Source organism: Electrophorus electricus, chromosome 19, assembly GCF_041902795.1.
Source record: "Electrophorus electricus isolate QZ-2024a chromosome 19, ASM4190279v1, whole genome shotgun sequence".
Taxonomy (NCBI): Eukaryota; Metazoa; Chordata; class Actinopteri; order Gymnotiformes; family Gymnotidae; genus Electrophorus; species Electrophorus electricus.
Window position 1 is genome coordinate 20,470,001 of NC_137515.1, and position 27,332 is coordinate 20,497,332.

General features: G+C 47.3%; 2 protein-coding genes across 10 annotated transcripts in view; one reads left to right on the forward strand and one right to left on the reverse strand.

The window, feature by feature from the left end:
• The window catches only part of rhof (ras homolog family member F), a 9,661-nt gene extending 828 nt beyond the window's left edge, over positions 1-8,833 (reverse strand). Inside the window, exons 1-6 of one of the 4 annotated variants that reach the window (XM_035535737.2) lie at positions 8,577-8,833; positions 4,792-7,194; positions 4,319-4,406; positions 2,187-2,296; positions 1,224-1,358; positions 1-384 (exon numbers count right to left, since the gene is read on the reverse strand). The exon at positions 1-384 is cut by the window's left edge and continues 828 nt beyond it. In XM_035535737.2, the coding sequence (XP_035391630.2) occupies positions 217-384; positions 1,224-1,358; positions 2,187-2,296; positions 4,319-4,406; positions 4,792-4,923 (633 nt within the window). In that variant the 5' untranslated portion in view covers positions 4,924-7,194; positions 8,577-8,833 and the 3' untranslated portion in view covers positions 1-216. Of the gene's footprint in view, positions 385-1,223; positions 1,359-2,186; positions 2,297-4,318; positions 4,407-4,791 lie in introns of all 4 variants that reach the window. The other 3 variants (XM_035535734.2, XM_035535736.2, XM_035535735.2) reach the window with 3 other exon arrangements.
• A 13-nt stretch (positions 8,834-8,846) lies between these two features.
• Positions 8,847-26,831, forward strand: setd1ba (SET domain containing 1B, histone lysine methyltransferase a). Of its 6 annotated transcripts, XM_081702731.1 has the most exons (19): positions 10,641-10,934; positions 11,109-11,248; positions 11,572-11,670; positions 11,935-12,205; positions 12,990-13,111; positions 13,842-14,948; positions 17,067-17,813; positions 19,384-19,563; positions 19,647-19,746; positions 19,844-20,067; positions 20,505-20,580; positions 20,663-21,001; positions 21,112-21,468; positions 21,946-22,502; positions 22,612-22,788; positions 23,136-23,261; positions 23,454-23,573; positions 23,748-23,885; positions 24,139-26,831. In XM_081702731.1, exons 1-19 carry the CDS (start codon positions 10,874-10,876, stop codon positions 24,310-24,312), a joined length of 5,115 nt encoding a protein of 1,704 aa, XP_081558857.1. In that variant the 5' UTR covers positions 10,641-10,873; the 3' UTR covers positions 24,313-26,831. The 6 variants fall into 6 exon arrangements, with proteins under 6 accessions (XP_081558856.1, XP_081558857.1, XP_081558853.1 ...); XM_081702730.1 differs by lacking the exon at positions 10,641-10,934 and adding an exon at positions 8,847-8,985 and having other exon boundaries at positions 21,112-22,502; XM_081702727.1 differs by having other exon boundaries at positions 21,112-22,502.
• The last annotated feature ends 501 nt before the right edge of the window (positions 26,832-27,332 follow it).

A 27,332-nucleotide genomic window follows, 5' to 3' on the forward strand; every position in this document is an offset into this window, starting at 1 on the left:
TGCCACTCAGACAGTAGGTAGATCAGATACTGTGGATCAGACAGTTGGTGCTCTGACAACATATCAAAAGCCATTTCTCTGTCTTATCCATTTGTAATAAGTGCTTATAACATCTTTTAGAATCCCTGAGACTTAATGCATTTAGCCATTTAGGAGAACTGTTGCTCCTACAACCAGAGAGCGGCGGTTCCTGCTCCATGACTCCCCCTGCTGGTCCTACAGGATGGTGCAGCTGTGTGGCTTTTTGCGAGCATGTCGTGCTTTGCGGTTGGCGGCGAGAGCAATCTTGGTGGCCTCTTTGAAAATGTCCTCCACGTTCTCACGGTACTTAGCCGAGCACTCCAGGTACAGCTCAGCGTTCATCTCTTTCTGCGTCACCTCTCCCTGCCAGACGCCACATAGAGACATGAACATCCCACAAGGTGAAAGAGCCATTTAAACAGCCTGGTCAGCTCCACGACATAGACATGTTGGGTTGCTTCAGGTCAGTGTGAGGTCAGCACACACCTGTATGTACGTGATCAGGGCCTGGTCCTGTGTGAGGTCAGCACACACCTGTATGTACGTGATCAGGGCCTGGTCCTGTGTGAGGTCAGCACTCACCTGTATGTACGTGATCAGGGCCTGGTCCTGTGTGAGGTCAGCACTCACCTGTATGTATGTGATCGGGGCCTGGTCCTGTGTGAGGTCAGCACTCACCTGTATGTATGTGATCGGGGCCTGGTCCTGTGTGAGGTCAGCACACACCTGTATGTACGTGATCAGGGCCTGGTCCTGTGTGAGGTCAGCACTCACCTGTATGTACGTGATCAGGGCCTGGTCCTGTGTGAGGTCAGCACTCACCTGTATGTATGTGATCGGGGCCTGGTCCTGTGTGAGGTCAGCACTCACCTGTATGTATGTGATCGGGGCCTGGTCCTGTGTGAGGTCAGCACACACCTGTATGTATGTGATCAGGGCCTGGTCCTGTGTGAGGTCAGCACTCACCTGTATGTATGTGATCGGGGCCTGGTCCTGTGTGAGGTCAGCACTCACCTGTATGTATGTGATCGGGGCCTGGTCCTGTGTGAGGTCAGCACTCACCTGTATGTACGTGATCAGGGCCTGGTCCTGTGAGGTCAGCACTCACCTGTATGTACGTGATCAGGGCCTGGTCCTGTGAGGTCAGCACTCACCTGTATGTATGTGATCGGGGCCTGGTCCTGTGTGAGGTCAGCACTCACCTGTATGTACGTGATCGGGGCCTGGTCCTGTGCTTTCAGCTTCCTAGTTCGCTCTTTATCCTTCCTCAGGTCTGTCTTGCAACCGATCAAGATAATGGGGACATCACGACAGAAGTGGCGGACTTCTGGGTACCACTGCAGAACATGAAAAGTTCAACTCTTTGATGCAGACAAGCAGGAAAGGAAAGTGAAGGCATGCTCACGTATCTAGTTCTGAGATTCTTGTCTATTTTGTGTTTGTTTCTTTACACAAAACTGTGTACACAATGCTTACAACTCCAGCATAAAGAGCAGGGTGTGGCTGGTTTTACACACGGGACGATGAAATACTACACTGCTGGCTACTCACAGACAACACACTGTCCCTCATTAATTATATTAACAAAAAAATGTATTTTGTAAAATGGAATTGTTTTGTAAAAATCAAAACAGACTTTCCCTTTAACTCTCTGTGTATGTAACATTTATACAACCCCCTGCACAACATGGTTTGTTTAGATTAAAGCGCAGTGGTTAAGGTACTTGACTTGTAATCAGAAGGTTGCTGGTTCAAGCCCCACCACTACCAATTTGCCACTGTTGGGAAACTGAGCAAGACCCTTAACCCTCTATTGTACTAACTCTAAGCTGCTTTGGATAAAAGCGTCAGCTAAATGCTGTAAATATCCTGCTGTCTAAGAACCACTACAAGACAATCAGAATAGTGGAACACATGTCACTGCCATCAACACAGGCCCTTCTGGTTTAATGGTGTTGTTTGTTTTATAACATTATTCATTCCAGTAATGATCAAGAAACAGAAAAATGGACCACTTTCCTTCTGTCCTGAAACACTCAACTGTTCTCTTGATTTGGCAGTAATAACTGATGCTTTAACCACATGTAAAAGGTTTAGTGCGATTTTGGCCTGTTACTAATCAGACGTTCTCACCCATTTTCATTTCATGGAGAAGTCCAATTTACCTTAATTAGAACATTATCAAAGCTGGTGGGGTTTGTCACATCATAGCAGATGAGCACAAGGTTTGCATCTTGATAGGAGAGTGGTCTCAGTCTATCATAGTCGTCCTGACCTGTGAACATACACACAGAGCTCAGATGAAACAGAGCAACTCTATAGTCAATATGATGACATTATTTGGAACTGCTGAGCATGCTGGAGTGTCTTCTGTTTCCATAAGGAGAACACCACCAGTGTCAGTAAGGTACTTTCTGACAACATTTCCCTTAAGAAGTTAACAGAACGCAGTAACTCCTGCTCAGAACTGTATATCTAGACTAGCAGTGTTTGAATGCAGTAATTCAAACAAAAACCACATCCTGACCCCAACTTCCTGTTCAAATGGCACTGCACATACACACACTCATGTGATAAAGGCACAAACGCATCCCTACATCACTTCTTCATGAACGTTAACAAATTAGTCTCCTAGACCATAAAAAGCGTGCATCCTTTAATTCAGTTTAATTTACCCTCCTACATTTCAATCTGAGACAGCAGCAGGGCACTCGTATTAGACTTCATGAATGTGACGTTTCACTTTAACCGACACCTGACCGGAGTATCAGACGATAATTCTGACAGCATTCTCAAGTCTGCTCTGGGTGCCTCAAGAGCTCTGATCAAAGTACCACATCCTGTTATGGCCTCATCTGCACTGACACGGCATCCTAACCCTGACTGACCTGGGAACAGTTGCACATTCAGTTGTAACCAAAAGTCAATTGTGAAAATATTCAACAAAGAACAAAATGCTGCATTATTACAGAAGACTCAACCCTCAGAGACAAGGAACCTGAAAAAAACTTAACCCTCAGAGACAAGGAACCTGAATAAGACTCAAGCCTCAGAGACACGGTACCCAAAATAGACTCTACCCTCTGAGACATGGTACCTGAAAGACTCAACCCTCTGAGATACAGTACCTGATAGACTCAACCCTCTGAGACACGGTACCTCAAAGACTCAACCCTCTGAGAAACGGTAGCTGAAAGACTCTGCACCGAAATGGCATCCTAACCCTGACTGACCTGGGAACAGTTGCACATTCAGCTGTAACCAAAAGTCAATTTTGAAAATATTCAACAAAGAACAAAATGCTGCATTATTACAGAAGACTCAACCCTCAGAGACAAGGAACCTGAAAAAAACTTAACCCTCAGAGACAAGGAACCTGAATAAGACTCAAGCCTCAGAGACACGGTACCCAAAATAGACTCTACCCTCTGAGACATGGTACCTGAAAGACTCAACCCTCTGAGATACAGTACCTGATAGACTCAACCCTCTGAGACACGGTACCTCAAAGACTCAACCCTCTGAGAAACGGTAGCTGAAAGACTCTGCACCGAAATGGCATCCTAACCCTGACTGACCTGGGAACAGTTGCACATTCAGCTGTAACCAAAAGTCAATTGTGAAAATATTCAACAAAGAACAAAATGCTGCATTATTACAGAAGACTCAACCCTCAGAGACAAGGAACCTGAAAAAGACTCAACCCTCGGAGACACGGTACCCAAAATAGACTCTACCCTCGGAGACACGGTACCCGAAAGACTCAACCCTCTGAGATACAGTACCTGATAGACTCAACCCTCAGAGACAAGGAACCTGAAAAAGACTCAACCCTCGGAGACACGGTACCCAAAATAGACTCTACCCTCGGAGACACGGTACCCGAAAAAGACTCTACCCTCGGAGACAGGGTACCCGAAAAAGACTCTACCCTCAGAGACACGGTACCCGAAAAAAACTCTACCCTCGGAGACAGGGTACCCGAAAGACTCTACCCTCTGAGACACGGTACCTGAAAGACTCAACCCTCTGAGACACGGTACCTGAAAAAGAATTAACCCTCTGAGACACAGTACCTGAAAGACTCAACCCTCTTACACACTGTAACTGCAAATACACAGCATACAAATGTCCTTTTTCTTTTAAACTCTGCGTCTTAGTACTGCCTCAGCGTACAAGCGAGGAGGGAGGATGGTGCTACTCAAACACCACACAACTGCTATCACTGCACGTGTAATCACACCGCAGTCAGGAACCTAAGGTGTGTGGGACTGTGGGCAAGGATCTGGAATCCTACCTGCTGTATCGTAAAGATTCAGCTGTATCTCTTTCCCTCCATGTGTCACCATGGTGACATACTTCTCAAAGACGGAGGGGGCGTATGTCTGTGAAGCAAAAGATTCTCGTAAAGATTTACGTAAAAGGAAGTGCCAAGCTCATCTTAACACCAAGAATCAGATGGGAAAGTCTCTTTCAGAAAGTCTAATGAAGAGTTTTATTAATCTTTATAAGAGAGTGAATACCCAAGCATGAAAACCACTTATCTTCAACTACCCAGACACAGCATGTCACTGGGAGCTGTGTAAATCACCCTAACGTGTTTTGCAATTGAATTTCCTTCCTGGTGATTCATATGTCTACATATTTGTGACACAAGTTTCAGTCTGTGTGAACTACAAGAGTTAGTGAATATTAGATATCAATAAATTAACTGACTTAAAAAAACATTTGCGAAACTATGCAGTATCATAAATGGGCATTGAGACTCACCTCTGGAAAATCACCCTTCGCGTAGACCATAAGTAAAGAGGTCTTTCCGCACCCACCATCCCCTACGATCACAATTTTGAGCTGTTCTCCACCAACAGCTCTGCCTCTACCTGCTCCTGAGCCGTTCTGCATTCTGTCCTGTGAGGAGGTGGTGCGGCGGGCCAGGCCTGACCAGGTAAAGGTGGGATGGGGTGACGTGGGTCAGCGAGTCCAGCAGTTAGCAGGAACAATGGTATCAGCATTCATGAGGAACTGGAGTGAGCATACAGCAGCCAGGAAAGTCCTGCCCCAGGTACACACGCCAGTCCTCAGCCCACTTCCTGAATACTCCGTTACTAGGCCATGTGTGTGTGCGTGTGTGTCTGACAGACAGTCCTCCAGCACTACTCGTAGCAGTACACCAACTTGTCTCTCTGGCTCTGTCTGTCATCACTGGGTGTGGAGGGTAATTACCACCTCCCCTGCCACACACACGCCTGCTCTGTACAGCATCAATCTATCTCTCTCTGTCTCTCTCTCTCTCTCTCTCACTCACACACACACATACACAAACATAGCGGAAACATATCTACTCATTCATTGGGCTCTTGGTCCAGCCCACAGTGTGTGTGCGCACTTGCTATTGCCAAGAGGGAGGGGTTAAATCTGAGTCACATTATTATTATTATTATTATTATTATTATTATTATTATTATAACATGAAAATAAAGCTTTTTGCTGTATCATTACTAGATTATTTTATTTTTAAAAAAGAATGAAGGAGTAAAACAGAAGCAGATCCTTTTTGCTGGCGCAGAGATCGATGCTCCAGACTGCAGACGTGGCTGTTGTTCCCTGCCCCTACTCCGGTCTCGAGACCTGCAGGACGACGCAGTCCCAGGTCCACACCGGCAGAGAATAGGACGATTGTAGGCATCACCCACACAAACTCTGGGTTGTGTGACTTAATAAATACTGAGAGTATTACACTATGTTTAAAATCATAAATAAATAAACACAAAAAGCAGCACATTATAGCATATGTTAATTTTTTTTATTCCGTTTTGCATAAAATAAACTCAAGTGAAAGAAACATTTGAGTATCGAAGACGTAATCTGTTCTTATTCAGTTAAAGATGACATTTTTTTAATATTCAAAGTACGCAATCACAAAAATACATTTAAAAAAGGCACGGCCTACTCGACTCGCGTGTGTCCAACAAGCACGAGCACATTCTTCATTCCCCATCCGTCAAGACAGGTACGGTATAACCGTTCATATAAAGTCCATTTACTTCTTTTCAGTCCTGTACAGCGCTGTCCCGGTAAACGGTGACCAAAACCAAGAGCCAGTTTCCCACCTCTACCGAGGACACGCGAGCCATTTCCTCACCGAGCATGTACACACGTCCCAGCAGGGGGAGCCCAGAGACACGTGCACCCTCCGCTTACTGCTCAACGAACACACCAGGCCCGCACTGGCACGAGCTGGGAGCTAAATTAATTATAGTTTTACCGATTACTACATTTTACTCCGTGGGATCTTAAACATTCCTGTTTCGTTACAATCACAATGAGGTCATTTCTGGTAAATGCGTTTACCCTCAGAATAGGTGTTTTTTTTTCCCCATAAAACACTAATAGTTCACCCATACAGCACTGCTGTCGCGCGGCCTTAATCACGAGGGAGCCATAGCTGAGTTCACCGCACGAGCGGGAAAAAGTGTGTATATAGAAGAGAGGACGAGAGCGAGAGCAAGAGAGCGAGAGAGAGAGAGAGAGCGAGAGAGAGAGAGAGAGTGGTCATAGGCCTCTTAAAATCACAGGCTGCATTTCCTCAAAATTTAAAACGAGCCCTTGTTGCAGTTTCTGCTTCTCAGAAAAACAACAGGATTCAAGAGTAGTAAATGTTAGTTTATAGATAAACCCTGAGACCCAGAATAAGGAAAAGCTCAACTAGGCCTACGTCACTCTTTTGGTTACTATTTAAAAATATAAAAATGTTTTTGAACATTTTACATTTTACAATAACCTATGATCTATCGGACATCTGTACGTCATAGAAAACGCTGCAGCGTTACTGTGCGTGAAAGCCCGACGTGCACTCGGTCCCAGTATGTCCAACAGAAACACCACATAAAACAGCAATATACAGCCTTTCTGTGGCAGCTACACAGATGAGCACATTCTAGGTTACTCACGAAAACGCACAGAAAGAGGCGTTATCACAAAACCAGTAATCTTGATTCCTGCCATGGATCCGCTCCGGCTCGCCTGGCAAACAGCTCCCGAGCGCAGTGGGTCTCATGCGCCCGTCTGCTTTATTCGGGCTGGAGACGCCAGACTGCGGTTGAGTGTTGTTTTACATATCTGTGGTGTTCCTGTCCTTTTCTCGCAGAAAGGCTGGCTTCATTTAACGCGTACCTACAAGAAAGGATTGTTTTCTTCCTGTGAGCCAGCATATGTGGGCTATAATGTAGAAATGGCCTCATGACCTGCTGCAACTGTAAAAGACAGGGCTAGAGTGTCCTTTATGCACCCTGCTAATGTTTGGCACATTCCGGCACGATTTCAAATTAACATGACATTTTTTGTCGTTACAAAATCGCCAGGAGAGCGCATGCACTGGCAACCACGACAAATAAACATTTAAACACGAGTTCATGATTTTGGTGCCGGTGGACGATCTTGTGCAATTGTGCCTGCGTCGATTTTCTTCGCCCTTTGCTACTGACCTACAGCCCAACAAAGGCAGGAGTGCGAGACCTGAGATGGAGATGTAAACAGCGTGGACAGCCCACACAAACCGAACAATTCAGCTGCCCTTAACTGCGCATAACAGGGCGATACAGTTTGCATACCACATACCGATATGTGTTTCAATAGTGTAGTATCACCCGAAGAGATGATATGTGCCAAAGCCCAAAATAATTTCCCTTCTCTCTCCTCCATGCCTTACTCTGAATTCATCCTGCATGCTTCACATCAAATGATCCTCTGCTTTGCTCGTGGACACATCGAGTTACTGCATCGAATATTCTTGAAGGGGGGCTCGAGAACACAGCTGAGCACGAGCGTTCCCTTTGTGCTTGCTGACTGAAATGCCACAGATTGTTGAAAGCTGCTTTCCGTCCTTATATGGCTATGTGAGAGCAGTCGTCCCGATCTGGTGGCACGCGTCCAAATGCTCGGCTCGCTCTGTTGGCCACAGGGTTCGTATGGATTACTCACGCGACACGGGCACGAGTTACGGAAAAAATATTACTACGCAGGCAGCAACTTTATGTAACGTCCTGACTTCTCAAACGTCTAGTACTGCTAGCCGTAATGGTTAGGGTGTGTTGTAAAAATGGAAGTGGTTGCATGTGAAGATGCGAGTCCCTTGGTTACGACAGGCAGCCTCGCCCATGCATGGCTGCTGCGCCTTCTGCTTTCAGTGCACTCCTTTGTGAAGAAGCCATTTTGAAAAAGAACAGCACAGCAGCCATTAACGCTGGGCGGCTCCTGAATGCGCTATTAAAATGGTAACGCGGAGAGTACTGCCATTATGGTTACAATGGTCGTCTTGAAAAAGGATACTTTACCAGGAATACATTAACCTCAAAGTCTTAACAGTGAAATAAACTATAAACCTATCGATTGAAATATCTTTATTAAGAAGATTGTAACTTACGATTATTTTTGGCTTTAAAAAAATGCAACGCTATTAATGATATACATATTAAATGTTAAAAATGTTCAGTGCAAGATTACAAATGAACATCATTCACTTTTGTCTCCAGTTAAAACGTTCCATCAATGATTACCTTGGAAGTAAGGTGTCCGCACCAGACCAGGGTCTGGCGAAAGTCTCGCCTTGCCTCTGAAACATGAAGAGTGCATGCATGTCTCTATCCTGCCTCAGGAAGAGCACGAGGGGATGGTTTGCATACTACTCTAACAAATTCTGTCTCGAGACTTCGAGCTGCTCCATTCGTTAGAGGCTGCGTAGTTGGTTATGTTTGTTAAGTGATGCGTTATTTTAAGATGAGAAGGCAGGAAAATGGTTAAGTGATGTGTTATTTTAAAAATGATTATTCTTGCTTTCCTCCGTTTAGGCGTTGTAACCCAACCCCCTCTTAAAACACAATGTTAAAGGATCCGACCACGGGAATGAAAACGTTCTTCTTTCTTCTGCGTATAGGCCTGATAAATTTATTTCAACAAAATGTTAAGGTAAATATCTCCACTGAAGTTTTGATGATTGTGTGTTTGAATGATCTGTCGACATTCTGCCGAGGATTACAGCGGCAGTGTGCTGCTAGGAGATTAAAACTACGCAGATATGCAGACGTGTCCTTGACAGAAGGTCAGACAGGTTTAGACTACATACTCACTTACTGGACTGTCTTTAGACAGAGGCTTCCACATTTGTAGTTTAAAACTACATTTATACTTCAGATACAGGTAATGAGGAATACAGAGGTTAAATGTGGGTCTGGTTGATGATCCTTGTATAAATCCTTGTTTAACATTGGAAATTGTGGCTGGGTATTATTAAAGGTGAAAGGTTTAGTACCAACAACCACATTAACCTACCAATCATACCTGTGATTCAGCATTTTTGCAAAAGGCCAATCGTCCTTTCTCTCTCTGGCCTGCCCTGTTTGTTGAAATGTGAGAAGCAATCAATTTAAATGGCTCTCAAAAACAGCATGCAACTGAATGTACTGAAAAAGCTGCTTCAGAGCTACTATGTAGCCTGAGGGATCAGTTAAAAGGAAAAAAACAGTATTCATCTAATTTACATAAAATGTCAAATTTTAATTATATACAATATCATACAATAATTCCTGCAGCCTTTCACATAAGCAAAGACAATAAAGATAAACTTACTTATAGACACATTCACACTTGGCCTTGCCTAGTGTAGGGCCTTCAGGGCAGCTGAGAACTTTCATGTGTATTTAACATTGCTAAAGCAGCTACATAGTCAGTTACAAGCTGTTTTATTCATTAACATTTTACTTTAGAAAGAAAATAGTTATATGGGTGTGCCATGACCTAGTTTGCTAGGACAAAGATGGATTCCAGGAAGAGAAAAAAATATTTTAAAAATATCAACAGGATATGATCCAACATTTAATCTTCATTCTTCTGAAATCCTGTACACAGAAACACTGTAATGTTTCAAATAGTCCATGAAGAGATGATGAAACCAAGCTTTAGATCCCTTTAGGAACAAAGGAAACCCAGTTTGGCCATTGAGTCCACTGTAGTCAACATGGCTGCGCAAGTGTACAACCCTTTCAGCTCTCTGTTGGAAGACTGACGCTCGTGCCTCTAATAGCGCACGCTGCCCCGCCGCTGCCGTCTGATTGGCCAGACGAGGCTCTGCTCCTCACCAGCCAATTGCCCAACCACCGCAAAATATCAAACAATGTTCGGCATGGACGTGCCAGCGAGACCCTCGGGTTTACCGAACAAAACAAAAACCGACACTTTATTTCCGTGTAAATGGAAGAATTCTGTGGTGGCAACGATTCGTTGCATTTTAATGGGTAAACTCCTGCTGAACTACGTAGTAGCATGTCTGCCGGAATTTCGATCGTAAAATCACATTCGGTATCTATGTGCTAAGTACTGGCACAATGTTTTGTCATTTATGACACGGCTTCTTATTGAAAAACGTGTCCCAAACCAGTCCTTGCTACCCTCTCTAACACTGGACCCATGTCCATCTTGTATTTGGCGTCCACGTAAATCTAGCAAGCAGATTCAACGCGTCGTTAAACGTTGTTTATTTCTTTAAGCGCGATCACTGGGCAGCCATTTCATGACGAATTATGCACATACGAGTTTATCTAACGTGATTACACTTTGGCACTATTCTAAATGTGTCGTGTAAAGAAATGCTGTTATTGAGGCTCCTGGCGAATGTGCTGCGGGACGGGAGGCTGAGGCGCTATAGTGGTGTATTGTGGGAGAGACTGAAAGCCCGTGCAGAGGCACACAATATGTGTTGGCTCGCGAAAAGGAGGCAGTATCTTTAAACCATGTAATGTAAGCAGCGAACGCTTACAGATCTACCCGTGTGTTATAAAACTACTCGATCGGACACAAAATGTCCAGACCTGGGGAAAAAAGCAGGGGAAATGAAGATCACGGCAGAAGGCAGAGTTCAAGTAAGCTTTCTCTTTTTTTCCTGCCCCTGTAACGTCTGTTTCGGTGACTGGGATCCGCTCCCGAGCCCCGTGCTCTCCACGGCACTGCTGGACGCGAGCGTGACGCTTTGTGCCGTGTGGCTGGAGTGTGTTAACGCGTGTTAACGCGTGTGGTGTTTACACGTTTCTGTGTAGGTCTGGCGAACGGCATGGAGCACAGTGCGGCGGAGAGGCGAAGTCACCACTGGAGAAGTTACAAGTTGATGATTGACCCAGCGCTGAGAAGAGGTCCGCACAAAGTGTATCGCTACGATGGCCAGAATTTCAGCATGCCCGTGAGTAACCCCCTCGAACCCGCGTGCAGGATGAGCAGCACGACCGAACGGGGACGGGGCAGTAGTCGCGAGCGTGGTGCTGCGCGGAGTGGATACGGTGCAGCTCGCGCTAGAAGCGCGCCAGATTCGCTCCGCACGGCACCTGACGTGTCTTGTCCAGGGTATCGGTCCACGTTACGGTTGATCATCGTTGATTACTTAATTATAAGAGCGAATATTAGAGCACGCGGTGGTGAGGGCTTCTGAGCTGCTCATCAGCTGACAGATTTAAGCAGCTTCATCAACGTAGTTCAGCTCGTAACGTGTTTGCTCGGTTTGGGCAGAACTCCGGAGTTCCACCGGTGGACATCGTCAGAGACCCGAGAATCGGTCGCCTCTGGACAAAATACAAGGAGACGGATCTCCCTGTTCCAAAATTTAAGGTAGGCTTGTCACACCCCCTAGCAGGGCTGACAGAAGCATGCGTTTGTTTTGAAGGAGTTGGCCTAAACGCGGTGGAAGTCCTGGCTCTTCCTCTCATTCATGCAGGCTGGGCGACAGCCTGTTAATGCACGGATTAATGTGGAGAACCACACTGTCTTGTTTCTTAAATAAAGCTCCGACAACGTGATTCCATTTTCGATTTATATCCACGGAGAACTTTTTAACTCCTGGTTAATAACGCACCAAAATTAATTTCTCTGCAGATCGACGAATGTTACATCGGTCGTGTTCCTCCAAAGGAGGTCACTTTTGCGAGGTTGAACGACAACATCAGAGAGGGTTTCCTCACTGATATGTGCAAGAAGTATGGGGACATAGAAGAGGTGGAAATATTGTACAATCCGAAGAATAAAAAGCACTTGGGAATAGCCAAAGTTGTGTTCGGGTCCGTAAGAGCAGCAAAAGATGCGGTACAGAACCTGCACAACACGTCTGTGATGGGTAACATCATCCACGTGGAGCTCGACCCTAAAGGTAAAGAAGGCAATACCGAAATACCCTAAAAATAACAATCCACGCCCAACATTTACGATCCAAGGGTAATTTTTGCACTCGAACTAAAATACGTTTTTAGGAAGGCATGAGTTTACTTGGCTCATTTTAATGTTGACCCGTCACGTTTGTAAATTGACAGCGGTTGCCTGGTAACATGCGTAACATGTGACTGTAGTGGAGCCGATTTACCGGCGCTAGTAAACTACAGCTGCGAATGTAATGAGTGTCATGCATGGGCGAAAAGTCGCGTTTTAATCGATAATAAAGGTTCGTTATTTCTGATGTCTCACTAGGAGCATTAGCGTACTGCCAGCAATATACATTTAGGCAATGTGACAAAATTAATCAGGAGCTCTGCTTTGATTAGTCTGTAGTTAGGTTAGTGTTCTCTACACTGGAAAGATGAGAGAATCCACACAGCACTATAATGTGAGAACCTGGAGGCAAGTTCACATGCGAAGCCGCACTCTCCTCTCTTAAAGAGACAGTGCACATCCTAGTTTACAACCTCGAGAACACCTGACAACTGGTTTTAACTGAATTTGAAGTGTGTGTGTATGTGTGTATATATGTATGTATCTATATGTTGATGTAAAGTAGCTTTACATGGACATTTCTACATTTTCGGGATGTTACTGTTATAAGCTGTTATGCTAACTTTTACCCACCATTAGTTTTCAGTCTTTGGCAGAGTCACAAACCAGTGTGGCATTAACAGATCTAACTGTGCCTGTCTCCTTGATCTCCATGGTAACCTTTTCAGGTGAGAATCGCCTTCGATACTTCCAGCGGCTGGTCAACGGCAGCTTCACCCCTCACACAGTACCTGTGGGTGAGGAGGAACTGTGTGAGGTGTCTCCCCACTGTGTTGCCGAGGCTCTGCTGGTAAACAAACCTCTAAAATACTGCATTAGTCTACTAGTCTTCACTTCATCATTATTCTGTTGTTGTTTATCGGAACAGAGGAGAGAATTTTTTTCCATGCAGGTGTTGTTAATGGGAATGTGCCGTAGTATCAGTATCATCTCAGTGTGAGGGGTTTGACTGATATTTAGTGGTGGTATAAAGGTAATGTGTGGCTGGGTGCATCTTTATATCTTACGCTTGGTGTCATATGAAAGTACAAGTATTGGAATGGATCGTCTACATCGGCTCAGAATCCAGGAAATCAAACTACCAAAAAGAAAAAACGCTGAACACTGCAGGTCACTCCTCTGTCTCTGTATTTAAAACTTTTTAAAATTCAAGCACCAGCCTTGGGCTTGCCTTGTGTTTTAGTACTAATAGAGTTTAAAGTGTAATTTACTGTACAGGATTCTTCAATGTCATAGGATATCAACTGAAATCAGTCATGAAGTTGCTGGTTTAATGAACAGCTTCTAACTGCCACTGCAGTGCATTACGTTCCTCTCTAATCCACATGCGTCAGTGTAAGTGGTGATATGGAGAGAAAAACGTTGGCTGTTCGTTTTTCTGTTCATCAGTGAAGGTTCCTGCCTTTCGTTCAATGACCTTGTAAAACACAAGTTGTTAGGTTAGGTTAGGTGTGTGCGTGTGTGTCTGTGTTGTGTTGTAACAGAGTTCTGAGTGGAATGTTTGCCTGTGCTGTGTCCAGGCCTGCGAACCTTTGCGGAGGTTGTCTGAAGGCAGTTCCTCTGTCGCCGGGGGGACCGTCACCGCTGGGAGCACCAGCACACCCATGTCCCTGGACACGGCCTACTCTAGCCTGAGGCCGGACACGCCGCAGTCGCAGGGCACACCCCACACGCCCCACACGCCCCACACGCCACGCCCCTCTGGCACCCCCTACTCTCAGGACTCCAGCTATTCCAGCCGACAGGCCACGCCCGCCTACCACAGCAGCCGTGTAGAGGGGTCAGGGGGGTATAAGGCCAGGAGGCATGAAACCAAGTTTCAGGATGCCTACAACCGACGTCCGGAGAGACACTACGTGCATGGCACAGGTGGGGGTTTCCGTGGTAACACAGAGCAGCAGACACCCTTCAAACAGCAACAACCGCCCGAGCCCCCCTCCCCTGCTTTCTCCAATACCCCCCCACCCCCGGTCACGCCGAGCTTCAAGCCTGCCTTCTCTCCCTACCCCACCCCCCTGCCCCCTGCCTACCCCCCCCCTGAGCCCCCGTTCCACCAGCCTCTTCAACGCGAGCTGGACTACAGGAGGACCCCTCAAGCCCCGCCTCCCTCAACCCCTGACCTCCCAGCTGTCAGAGACCGGCCAGAGACGCCCCCGATCCCAGAGCCGCCCCCTGTTCCAGAGACCCAGCCAGCCACGCCCCCCGCCTGCACACCGGAGCCATGCCCTTCTCCTGGCACACCCACGTTGGAGGCGGAGCGTAACAGCCTGGACTCGCGAATCGAGATGCTCCTGAAGGAGAAACGGACGAAGCTGCCCTTCCTGAACGAGCGTGGAGACTCGGACAACGAGGTGCGAATGGAGGGCAGCCCCATCTCTTCCTCTTCCTCTCAGATGTCCCCCATCCCTCCCTGTAGCTCCGCCCCTGCCACCGTTGCTCCTTGTCTGCCTCGGCCCTGCAGCACTGGGCTGGAGGACATCAGTCCCACACCACTGCCCGACTCGGATTCCGAAGAGTCCATCCCAGGCACAGCCTCTCTGCTGCTCCAATCCCAGAGCACCTCGCCCCCAAACACGCACAAGAGCAGCACAGGGGGACCACGCACACCCACCGACAAACTGGACTCGGTAAGACCAACTATCCACAGAGCTGCTGTTTAATCTGCCCACACCCAATGTGTGTCTATTACACTGTCTCACTTTTAAAAAGCAGAGTACTGTCAAACAAGGGGTTTTTCCCTTCTTTTTCAAAGGGTTTAACTGTTAGTTAATGGTAAGAGGACTATTAGAAAGTGTTTAGTGTGTGTAACTGGAGGGATTCAGGACCCAGGGGAAGCCGGGGAAGTGCAGCAGACCACATGTGCCAGTGCTAAACTTGGGGCCTCTGCTTTCATGCCTTGCAGGAAATTGTGAAATCTACCAAAAAACAAAACTTACTCTTACTGCCTGATCTCCACCTCTGACGAGGAACAGGATTTCTGGCTTGTTCACGTGTGCTCATTTTATGAGTTCCAGTCCACAGTGGTGTTAGCTACCCGAGAGGGATGGGACAGTATTATTACTGCCTGTGTTTATGCACACAGTCCAAGGCAAAAGGCAACTTTATTTCCTGCTTATTTTACATATGTTAAAAAATAAATAATTTTTAATTATCAAGGGTATGAAGTAATTTTGAGTGTCACATTTAAATCACCAGAATGTTTTCAAGTTTTGATAAGACTTTGTAAGGAGAGTTAAAGTTTCTGACAGCTGTTTAACAGTGAATGGTGTTCAGTTTTATCTCGCCTGTAACGCAGAATTCACTGTCTTGAGTTTTGAAGCCCCTCTGCAGGTAGCAGTGTTCGGACTCTCAAGTTCTGTTGTGGTAAACATGTTTCCTATGTTAGCCAATCAGAAGGCCTTTCACATACTGTGAAATGTAAACAAAAGCTTCAGACACACCACCTCCCCAGAACATATCAGAAAGTCTACAAAAGGAAGTCTCTTCACATCCCTAAAACCGATACTGTGTCCTCCCGTTGGCTCCTGTGGGACTTAATCAGTGGGCTATACAAGCTTCTTCTGTGCACATGAATAATTCGGCATGGCATATAACCTCATAAGAAAAACATGTATTTAATATTCTCCGCTCTGTATAACAGCACTCATGCTCAGTGGTGAAACCGCTCCAAAGCAAACTTTGGGCTCAGTACACAGGAGTCCCCAGCTCTGTTCTGCTGCACGTGAACTACAAGCTGATTGGCTGAGCTGGGTGCGAACAGAACACTTTCACTTCCTCTTTCACACTCAAGATCACGGTGCTAAAAGAGAAAACAATGCATGCCTGTGCCTCCATTTAGTGTTGCGCTTCCTGCTTCACTAGCGCACCACCATCTCAATCTGTTTTTAAGGCAGAGACCACAGACGTTGGCTCAAGAACTTGTGATCAATAACAACACAGAGACCACAGTTGGCTCAGGAGTTTATGATCAATAACAACACAGAGACCACAGTTGGCTATGGAACTTGTAATCAATAACAACACAGAGTTCCATGATGTGCTATGTTTTGCTATATTAAGTGATGTTTGTAGAATATAAGACAACAGAAGCCACAATGCAATTCAAAGTCATTTTTGCACTTGTCATTTTTATTAACAAAAAGTAGCAAACAATATGTGTGAAAGTGATTATTTTTACTATATATATATATTTTTTTAAAGAAAGCTCATGAGATGAAGAATCAAAGTGCTCTGTAGTATTCAAATGAACAAGTTTATGCTCCACAGAGCAGGTCCCCTACATGGAGACAGCTATGTAAAAAAAAAAAAAAAAAAAAATAGTACAGAATGTATGAAACATCCAGGCCACTAGGTGGCAGTATAATGTTTTGTAATGTGAAGAATCATTGGCTAAAATTATGAATTGCTCCTTTAAAGGCCCTAACAAGTTTAGTAGACTCAAAATAATTTTTATCGCCATAACATTTTTAAAATGAGATTTGTTTGAAATGAGACATTTTTATAAACAGAGTGATATAATGTCTACATTTCCAATTCTTTCTGTAATTCCAAAATCCAATAATGAAGCCAATATTTTTGACAACATAAACATAAAATGATCTAGAGAATTATTCACAAACATAAACATTGGAATTGCAATTGTTTTTTTATTATTTGAGGTTTTAAACTGCTTAAGTGTCCTATTTGAAATCCAAACTCACTAATATTGTGACATGTTTTAACATGGGCTGTCTTGTCTTGTACAGGGCACCCAGTCATCTGGGGAGGACATGGAGATCTCAGACGACGAGCTGCCCAGCACGGCCATCAGCAGTGGTGACTGTGCCAAAGGCATTGTTGTAAATTCGGCTCCGCAGACCATTACGATCCCACCGCCTGGGTTCCCTCCTCTGCACCCTCCACAACCCGGTTTCCCTTTACCTCTGCCTCATCTTCCCCCTCATTCTGCCGTGCCGGGACCTCCACCTCCGCACATGGCTGCACCTCACCCCATGCTGCCGCCGCTGCCCCCTTACCCCCCTGGCATGGTGCCCGTGGTGCCGCTGGACCTCGTGAGCTGTCTACCCCAGTGGGGCAGTGTGCACATGTCCTTCCAGATGCAGACCCAAATGCTAACCAGAATTGCACAGAGCCAGAGGCCATACCCGTACCCGCACTTCATGGCCGGGGCTGGGGGTGTGACCAGTGCGGGGGCCATGCCGTTCGGAGGTCCTTACCAGCCCCTGTCTATGATTGGCACCCCTGCTGGAGGAATCGGGCATGGGCAAACCTGGCCTCTACCCAGCATGCCAAAGTTCAACCCCACAGTCCCACCGCCTGGTTACGAGCCTCAGAAGGAGGACCCTCACAGAGTCACTGTGGACGGGGTGCTGATGGTCCTAGTCAAAGAGCTGAAGGCCATCATGAAGCGAGACCTCAACCGCAAAATGGTGGAGATGGTGGCCTTCAGGGCCTTTGATGAATGGTGGGAGAAGAAGGAACGTTCTGCTAAGGTGAGACTTTGTATGGTTGAAAATAATATTTGTGTGTGTGTGTGTGTGTGTGTGTGAGAGAGAGAGAGAGAGAGAGAGAGAGAGAGAGAGAGAGAGAGAGAGAGAGAGAGAGAGAGTGAGAAAGAAAAAACTGCAATAAAGTACAAAAGGTTTCCAGAGAAACATTTCAGACAGAAGACCTTCATCAGCTGTGCAAGCAAAGTGATTCTGAACTTCTAGGAGGAGGAGCCAGTTTACATTCAAAAGAGAAGATTTAAATCAGAACATTCATCCCAAGGGGTTCTAAAGTTCCTTTACGTTTACTAAATTCACTTGCAGCCATAGCAAAAAATGACAATGCAATCATTAATGCAAAGTCTATTAAAAAAGCCTTTTTACAGGAAACGACAAATCCTTCATTCTGATGGTCTGAAGGTGTTCAATGAAACAGATAGTCGTCTCTTGGTTTCTCCGTGTAAAGCTGATTACATCTCTTACAGTAACACAATAGACAACTCCCACAGTGATGCATGGGGGAATGGAGGATGAAAACTGACCCTTGTGTGCCAGTTATTTTAGTGGCTGTGTTAAACACATCTGAGTGAAGCTACACTACCGTGGTTGGTATCCGAATGATCATTTATTTCACTCTTGATGAGAGATGTGGTCTCTGCATCACCCTGGAGGCTTTTAAAATGTCTGAGTACAATGTTAGCCACTGTTTTATTTGTAGGATGATAAGTGAGTTCTAAATGAACTTTAGAACCCAATGGAATTAATGTTCATATTTAAACATCCACTGTTTAACATAAATGGGTTTCACATCTTACAACTTCAGAAACTTTAGCTTGTACAGCCGATGAAGGACCTCAGTCCAAAGATTTCCTGTTTCTCTGGCTTCTACACTGCAGATTTACTGTTTCTACATGTTAACCACATTGGGCCGCAGGTATTACATATACATTTTTAATTACCAAAAAATATAAATGTATACATGCCAGTGAGATTTTTAAATACATTTTCTCATTGCCTTCTTGGTTAAATAAATGGACTTTAAATAAAGGTTATTATTATTTAACATTCTTTAGCCAATTATTATGAGTTGGGCCCTGAGGTCATGTGAAAGCCCCAATATATGAAGGATATCAGCCAGTTGTGTTTTATCTATAGCTTTTTATCTAGCTCTAGTTTTGTTTTCTGTTAACTTTCTATACATTATCTATACGTTAATACATTCACTAAAGTTAGTGTCCAGATTAGCAACATTATTTAACCAAAATAGTTCGCTAGCTCGCGGGCTCCTGAGCCACGTCTCCTAGGTGATCGTTGGCTCTTCCTGTCGACGTTCTCGATTATTCGACATTTAAAAACGGTGAACGCACTTTCTGAAGTCTCTTAATTAGCATTTGTAAGTTATCTGTTGGTCAGAAGTACATAAACTACACAACCAGTCATTGCCACATGCTAACAGCACCAGAGTAAACCCCTCAGAGTTGATAATGGCGAGTTCCGTTCGCCTCGCGGAGCCCAGCGCGATCTACCGAGGCAGTGAGCTAGTCGGCAAATGACCGTTTGTGTGTTTGCCCTGCAGGCAACCTCTACTCCAGTGAAGCCTGGTGAAGTGAAGGAGGAAGAGAAGGAGCGTGCCAAACCGAAGGAGACGCTGTCGTCCAGTTTACTGGAGACGTGGAGCAAAGGCGAGGGCCTGGGCTACGATGGCATAGGCATGGCGATCGGCCTGCGCGGCGCCATTCGGCTGCCTTCATTCAAGGTGCGAGCCCGTGCCGTCTGCTGCCACGGCTGGTGCTCCCTTAGTGTCGGGAAAAAATAGTAAAACTGTTTGTGTTTTTTCAGGTGAAGAGGAAAGAACCCCCTGATCCAACGTCCACTGCAGATAACAAGAGGGCGCGGCCGTCCACACCCGGAGACGATGAACTGGAGGATGAAGGTGAGGGTAAGATCACCTGTAGCTCTTCTAGAGATAGATTAGAGTAAAACTGATGTCAGTGGGCAGCCTATAGCAGGACTGACTGGGTGGGTGTGGTTACCAGAGTCAGAGAAAGGTGACCTACCTGGTGAGGGCACCAGACTGGACACTGATGCTTGCTCTGCCAAGCGACGGCATGCCAGGCCTGTGGAGCTGGATAGTGAAGGAGAGGAAGAGGAGGAGGAGGAGGAAGAGGAGGGTGAGACATCCTGCAGAGAAGAATCGTCCCTGTCCGATCGAGCAGAGGAGCTGGAGCAGGAGGCGTTGGAGAGGCTGTCCTCTGGCAAGGTGAGCACCTGCGCCTCCTACAGGAAATCCCATCTCAAAAGGACTGTTGAAGACCTCTGATATTGGCTTTGGACTTTGATTGGCAGGATGTGAGGGCGAATGTCTGTTTGTTTTACAGGTAAAGTTGTCAGTAGTTCAGAGAGTCCACTTATCTGAACATACATATACATCTGAACCACTGATGTTGATGGGTGCTGTGTGTCAGTTAGGCAGCTAGTGAGTCAGTTCACTAGAACCTGGTAATGATGGGAGGAGCGTTTATGTGGCATCTTTACAAAGTGCACTGAAGAGTGTTCAGAAAACACATCACATTAGAAAACAGATTATTTAAACTGAAGAAAACCCAGAGGTGGACGTTCCAGGTTCGGAAAGTAAAATTCAGAAAGTTTTGCTGGACAGCATGTTGGCTTGTCTGATCTCTGTATGGACTTTTCCAGGAGGTGGACGATGACGACGATGATGGTGACAGTGAGTCTGATGCCAGTGGTAGTGTTTCTGACTCGTCTGATGAAGGTAACGAGAGAGGCGGTTATGAACCTCTTCTGTGCTCTGTATAACTGCTGTGTGTCGATGGCCAAATGTCTTTTCTTGGCAGAAGCTTCCAGTTCCTTGTCGTCCAGCTCAGATACTTCTGAGTGTGAAATGTCCTCGGACTACGACTCCAGCTTGGAGGAGGAGCGAGAGGAGGAAGAGGAGGACGAGGTAGCCATGGACATGGACGATGAAGAAAAAGAGGTGGTGCGAACATCATCATCATCATCCTCTTCTCCGGCATCTTCTGAGGAAGACTCTGAGCTCAAGGCTCCTAGCACGCCTGTTGGCCCCCCTCCTGAGGAAGAGTGTGAAGCAACTCGAGACGAATCAGAAGAAGCGGTGAGCTCCGTTACGGCCGTGATGAAGGACCTGCTGCCGCCAACGCCCAAAGGACCGCCAGGTTCACGCCCCTCTGATCACACTGATATGTCTGCCAATGAAACGGTTGATTGGTCTCTAGTCTGTGGTTTTGTGAAGTTGTGCTAACACAGGTTCCTGTCCTCTTCACAGCTGAGGAGCCCAGTGTTGATTTGGAGGTTTCCTTGACGGAGCAGCGTTTGGAGAGCGCGGGCGTCCTGAGGCCCCCAACCCCGACGGGGTCTCTAGCCGACAGTGACCTGGACGTGCGTCCCAAGATCCACACCGAGGAGGAGTTTCCCCGGACACCTGGACGTGATCTCCCTGTCCCCCCTGAGGTGGAGGTCCCAGCCCACATGTCCTCTGTTCAGCATCCTCTCCCACCTTGCCACACCCTCCTGCCCCCCCCAGGGCCCCTGCCCGAGCTCTCCGGACGTGCGCGACTCCCGACAGACGAGGACATCCCCCGCACGCCGGGTCGTGACCTCCTGGAGCACCCACAGGGCCTGGGTAAGTCTCAAAGCACTGAGACGGTGCCCATCACGCCGGGCAGCGATACCCCGCTGACAGGTAACAGCTTGGCGCTCAGCTCCCCCCACATCCCTGGTAGTCCCTTCTCGTACCCCGGGCAGTCCCCGCTCCTGAGCGCTGGCATCCCCCGGACGCCGGGCAGGGACCTCACCTTCGCCCCAGCATTCCCAGATCCCGCCCTCTCCGCCGCCCCGCCCGTCCACAGGAAGGCTTCCTCGGGGAGCCTGGAGGAAAAGCCCGTGTTCAAAGAGCCCGTGCTCAGCTCGTCTCCGCTGGCTCGCCTGCCGGGCAGTGCTGCGTGCCCGTTGCTGCCCGCTGCGCCCTCTCTCCCTGCTGCTTCAGTACCCGAGCTGCCCATGGCTCCCTGCAGCTCGCCGCCATCCGCTCCAGAGCCTGCCGTTGCCAGCCTCCCCGCCGAGCACCCCGTCCCACTGATCCAGCTTCCTGTGCCCTTAGATGCCACTCCGCTTAAGAGGAAGCCCGGGCGGCCCCGCTCCAACAAGACCGCGGCCGCAATGCCTCAGGACGTCCTGCAGAGTCCCGCAGAGACGGTCTCGCTGGCGCTGGACGTGCCTGTGCCCGAGCTGTTCTCCGCGCCCTGCCCTGACCCCTTCCCAGATGCTGGCAAGGGTCCGAACATGGAAGTGCTGCAGGAAGACACGCTCCAGACGGTTCTCCCTTCCAGCCCCGCCCACATCGCACACAGCCCCGCCCACGTCCCACCCGGCCCTGTCCACAGCCACCTGCTCTTTGAGGAGCCGCTGCAGAAGACACGGCGGCAGAGGCGGAGCTGGGAGGAGCTTCTCCGCTCTATGCACTCGCCCGTGAGGTCACCGCCCCTCCCCAGCTACCAGCCCCGCTCGGAGTTTGAGGAGATGACCATTCTGTACGACATCTGGAACGATGGCATCGATGAGGAGGACATCCAATACCTGAAAATCACCTACGACAAGCTGCTAGAGCAGGAGAACGGCAACGACTGGCTGAACGACACTCTCTGGGTGCCCCACCCTCATATCCTTCCTCGTGTGTGAGTGTGCCGCGTGTGTGAGTGCGCCGCGTGTGTGAGCGCGCCCGAGTGTCTTTGTAGCTGTAGTTGTATCCTTAACTGCACTGGCTGCACCCACCAGTTGGGGCAGCGTTCCCGGGCTGAAGAGGAAGCGGCGTGAAGATGGGATACGGGATCATGTGACCGGCTGCGCCCGCAGTGAGGGCTACTACAAGATCGACAAGAAGGATAAAGTGAAATACTTGAACAGCACACGACTGCAGTCAGACGAACCGGACAAAGACACACAGGTGTGGAGAGGACTGGACACCACTCTCTGTCACACACTGGGCTCATCAATTACTATCAAACACCTAGACCAGTCTCTGTCAATCACTAGATCAATCAGCCATTAGATCAAGTCAATCACTACATCAATCACTAGACCAGTCAGTAGTCATTCAGTAATTGAGGCTGGTGTATCTCCTTCTACATGCGGGGGGCCCACTGGGTGAGGGTGGAGAGGTCCCAGAACTGGGGGGTGGAGCATGGGCGGGGCTTCTTGTTTGATTGATTAGCTGAACTATGTGTTATGAAATGGGAACAGCTGTGTATTTCTTCAGGTCTTTGACACTCTCCTGTGCGTGCGCGTTTACAGGGGAGGAGTATTCCCGCACAGCCCCACGCCTCCACCAGAGCAGGGTCGGAGCGCCGGTCTGAGCAGCGCCGCTTGCTGTCGTCCTTCAGCTGTGACAGCGACCTGCTCAAGTTCAACCAGCTGAAGGTTAGAAAGAAGGCTGCAGCCACAGAGCACCTCCACCCACCCCACCACCCCCTCCATATTCAACACCTCCAACCACACCACAACCACGTCCATCATCTTCACCCGCACCACGTCCACCCCACCTCCTTCAGTACCTCCACCCTCAGTGGTGGGCTGTGCGGTTCCGTCCTCACTGGCAGTGTCTCTGTCTAGTTCCGGAAGAAGAAGATCCGTTTCTGTAAGAGTCACATCCACGACTGGGGCCTTTTCGCCATGGAGCCCATCGCCGCCGACGAGATGGTCATCGAATACGTCGGCCAGAATATCAGACAGGTGAACAAGCCTCGAGGCTACTGGAGCGTTTGAAAGATTAACAGCATGCTCTCTGATTGGCAGGGTTCTTGGGCTCGAGCAGCACATAAATGAAGCTCGGCGGTGCTTACTTCAGATCTGCTGTAGAGGGCGCTGTTGGAAATACAACTGGTACTGTGTGTGTGAACCGCTCAGGTGATTGCGGACATGCGGGAGAAGCGCTATGAAGAGGAGGGCATCGGCAGCAGTTACATGTTCCGCGTGGATCACGACACCATCATCGACGCCACCAAGTGTGGAAACTTCGCTCGCTTCATCAACCACAGCTGCAACGTGAGTCTCTCTCTCTCTCTCTCTCTCTCTCTCTCTCTCTCTCTCTCTCTCTCTCTCTCTCTCTCACACACACACCTCCACCTAGCTCCACCCACTCCTACACACACACACTCATTATTTAGTGGTTTGTAGTGACTGTGTGAGATGTGTGGACCTTTAACAGACTGTGTGTTCTCAGCCTTAACTATATGCCACTGGTTTTATTTACTTATTCATTACGTGTGTGTGTGTGTGTGCGCCCTCTCTCTCTTAGCCAAACTGTTATGCCAAGGTCATCACTGTGGAGTCGCAGAAGAAGATTGTGATCTACTCCCGACAGCCCATCAGTGTGAATGAGGAGATCACCTACGACTACAAGTTCCCCATCGAGGATGTGAAGATCCCTTGTCTGTGTGGAGCAGAGAACTGCAGAGGAACCTTAAACTAGCACGTCTCGTCTCATCTCCCCTCCCCTCCCATCCCCCGGCCCAGACACCCAGACGCCCGTCCCCTTGCTGCTGGTGAGGGGGTGTGGTCAACTGGTGGGGGGTGTGGTCAGCCTCCCACCCACTGGAGGTAGTGCAGCTAAGTGTCCAGGGCTTTTATATATTATACACGTGTCATGATTGTTTACGAGTTCCAGGTGCTCTTTCAACCACGTCAGTTTTCTACCGTGCTTCCATTATGCTTCGTGTGCAGGTAGAAAGGAGCTGTAGCCCCACCCCAGCAAGCGTACGGTCTGGGTATCTCTGGGTTGGACGCTGCCCCTCTTTCCTGCCTTCCTGTCCCACCCCACCCCCACACCAGTCACTCTGTCTACACGCACAATTCTGCTCTTGGGCCACACACATGGCTTTCCCAGGGTGGAGCATGACTCGTGCTGGGGTCGTGTCGGGTGGGTGGGTGGGTCCAGGATTTTTGGCTCAGTTTTCATTTTGATGCTGTGTGTTGTGAAGGACTGTGTGGACGTTCAGAGCCTAGCTGAAGGCGCTGAGAGCGAGTGACCTTCCTGGGTCTTTGTAGGCGACAGATCTCCCCCTGAGCTCCGCCTACAGACCCCAGTCTAGGCTTGGGACCTTGGAGATCAAACAGTACACTACTTCGAATTTTTTTGACATGTCACATTTTGCAATGTTTTCTATGGTCAGCAAAACTGAATACCTGTTTCTTCTAATTGTGTCTGTTTGCGTGTGTGCGTGTGTGCGCTGACACCTGGTGGCTATATATTGTCAGTCATGACAACATCGATGTGGAACTTTTGTTTTGTAAACCAAGCACCTGTTGCCATAGTGGTGTGTGTGTGTGTGTGTGTGAGTGAGAGTGAGAGAGAGAGAGGTTCCAAGTCCAGCATCTGACGAGTAACTTGCAGCGGCCAATGCAAGTTGTGTTCAGTGTGAATTTCGTTTTCACTGGGAGTCAGTGTATTATTACTGGGTGTGTGGTGTGATGTGGTTGTCCAGGCTTCCATTGTTCCCACTGTCAAAAGCAGAAACCAGCACTCTGGCGTGGTATGGACCCAACGTTCTTACACAAAACACAAGTTAAACACTCAATGTTTAGTATTAATATTACATCAAGTAGTGGACATTTCTTTCTGAAAGAGAATCCTTGAGTTTTCTGGTGCTGCTTTAGGTGTGAGGTGTGGTGTGACCAGGTGATGTGATGCTGCTATGTAGTTTGATTCGCCTTATGCTAATTACACCCTGCCCCTGAGCCTAATTGCACCACACTTTCCCTTTATGGCCCTTGTGGGGGAGTCAAGATACTCGGCGTACATAACCTAAAACTTATAAGGAGAGGCGACCAATCATAGTGCCAAATTTGGGTGTTGGGTCATTTCGAACAGGTCATCTTCCCAAGGCAGGCTGTTTTCCTTCATTATTGTGTGTGTGTGTGTGTGTGTGTGTGTGTGTGTGTGTAGTAGTGAAAGCTCTCCAAGTGTCTGGTGTTCTGGCTGAGCTGTTGAGGTCCTTCAGTAAAGGGCACAGGATTTGCTGTAGTACAGAAGTATTGAATAGCTCAGCGCTTTAGAGCCCTTCAAGTCTAGCCCCTCCCCTAGGTTAACGCCTCCTCTAGCATAGCCCCTCCCCTAGGTTAACGCCTCCTCTAGCATAGCCCCTCCCCTAGGTTAACGCCTCTTCTAGCGCTCTGTCTACGTTTCTTGTGTACAGGTTCCTTTCTTACACTACAGGCTTGTACTTACCCATCAGGCCTCCAGAGCTCCAAAGACCACGTACCCAATCCCTCCCTCTGATGGCCTCACTCACAGGGTAGGGGCTTTGTTTTGGTTTTCTTCTGTTGTTTGCTTGTTTTCTTTTTTTTTTTCCTTTTGTTTTTTTAAATGTTTATATTGTACAGGATATGAATTCTGATCATTTATATTAAGGAATGGGGCTTTTTATCATGACAGGGAGTATTACAGATGATGCATCTTTTTTAATAAGAAAAATTGAGTATTGATATTTTTCAGGGATCATTAAGAAAAAAAAAGGGTCAAAAATGTTATTGAAGGAATCGATGCATCTTGTACAGAGCCGAGACGTTCTCCCTTAGCAAAGATTGTTTCTTGTAGAAACGTCTTTTCTGCCCATGTTCCTTTGTAATCATAAGTGTAAATACATAAACTGTGAATACATAAATATATATAAATTTTATATATATATATATATATATATATATATATATATATATATAGAGTTCCTGAGGATGTGCTCTAGCTCGACAGCGTGGAGAGGACTACAGAGTAGGTGTGAGGAGGGCAGAAATTTCAGCTTGTGTCAAGCTTTATTCAACTTTCTGTTGTAAATTCTATGAAACCTGTTTGCAGTGTGTGGGGGCGGAGCATTATGATGCAGAGGTGGGAGGGGCTGGCACAAGCCACCGCCCCCTCCGTCTATTTATTACCACAAATGTATGGGAAAGAGATCATGGAAAAAAAATAAAGGATTTTTTTTTTCTTTTGAACAACTGTGTTTGTTTGTGTGGTCTTTGTCCTATCCTAGTCTCCCCCATGTGTGAAAATTGGTGTTTGTGACAGAATGCTGCAGAAAGACACCAACAGCAATATGCAAATATCAGTACAATTATTCTAATTAAGCCTGAGGCAGTGCTGAAGCTCCACCCACAATTCCACAGAATTGCTCAGTAGAGAATGTGTGTGTGTGTATGCGTGAACGCACTGAGAGCCAGCTGCCAGTGATGGGGAGATCGCGGCCTGGTGTCCCTAGACTGCAGTGTGTGTGTGCGCGTATACACATACACACACAGAATGCTTCATTGTGTTCAGACTCACTTACAGTCACATTACTTTTTCAGTTCGGAATGCCTCATCTCCGTGTAACTTAAAACAAAGGACTGTTTCTCACTGTTTCCAAACCAAAATGAAGAGCAGTAAAAACTAAATTTTCCCTGAAGTTCCTATGTGCTCTCACAGGGTTAAAGAACTCCACTGAAGCAATAAACATATGG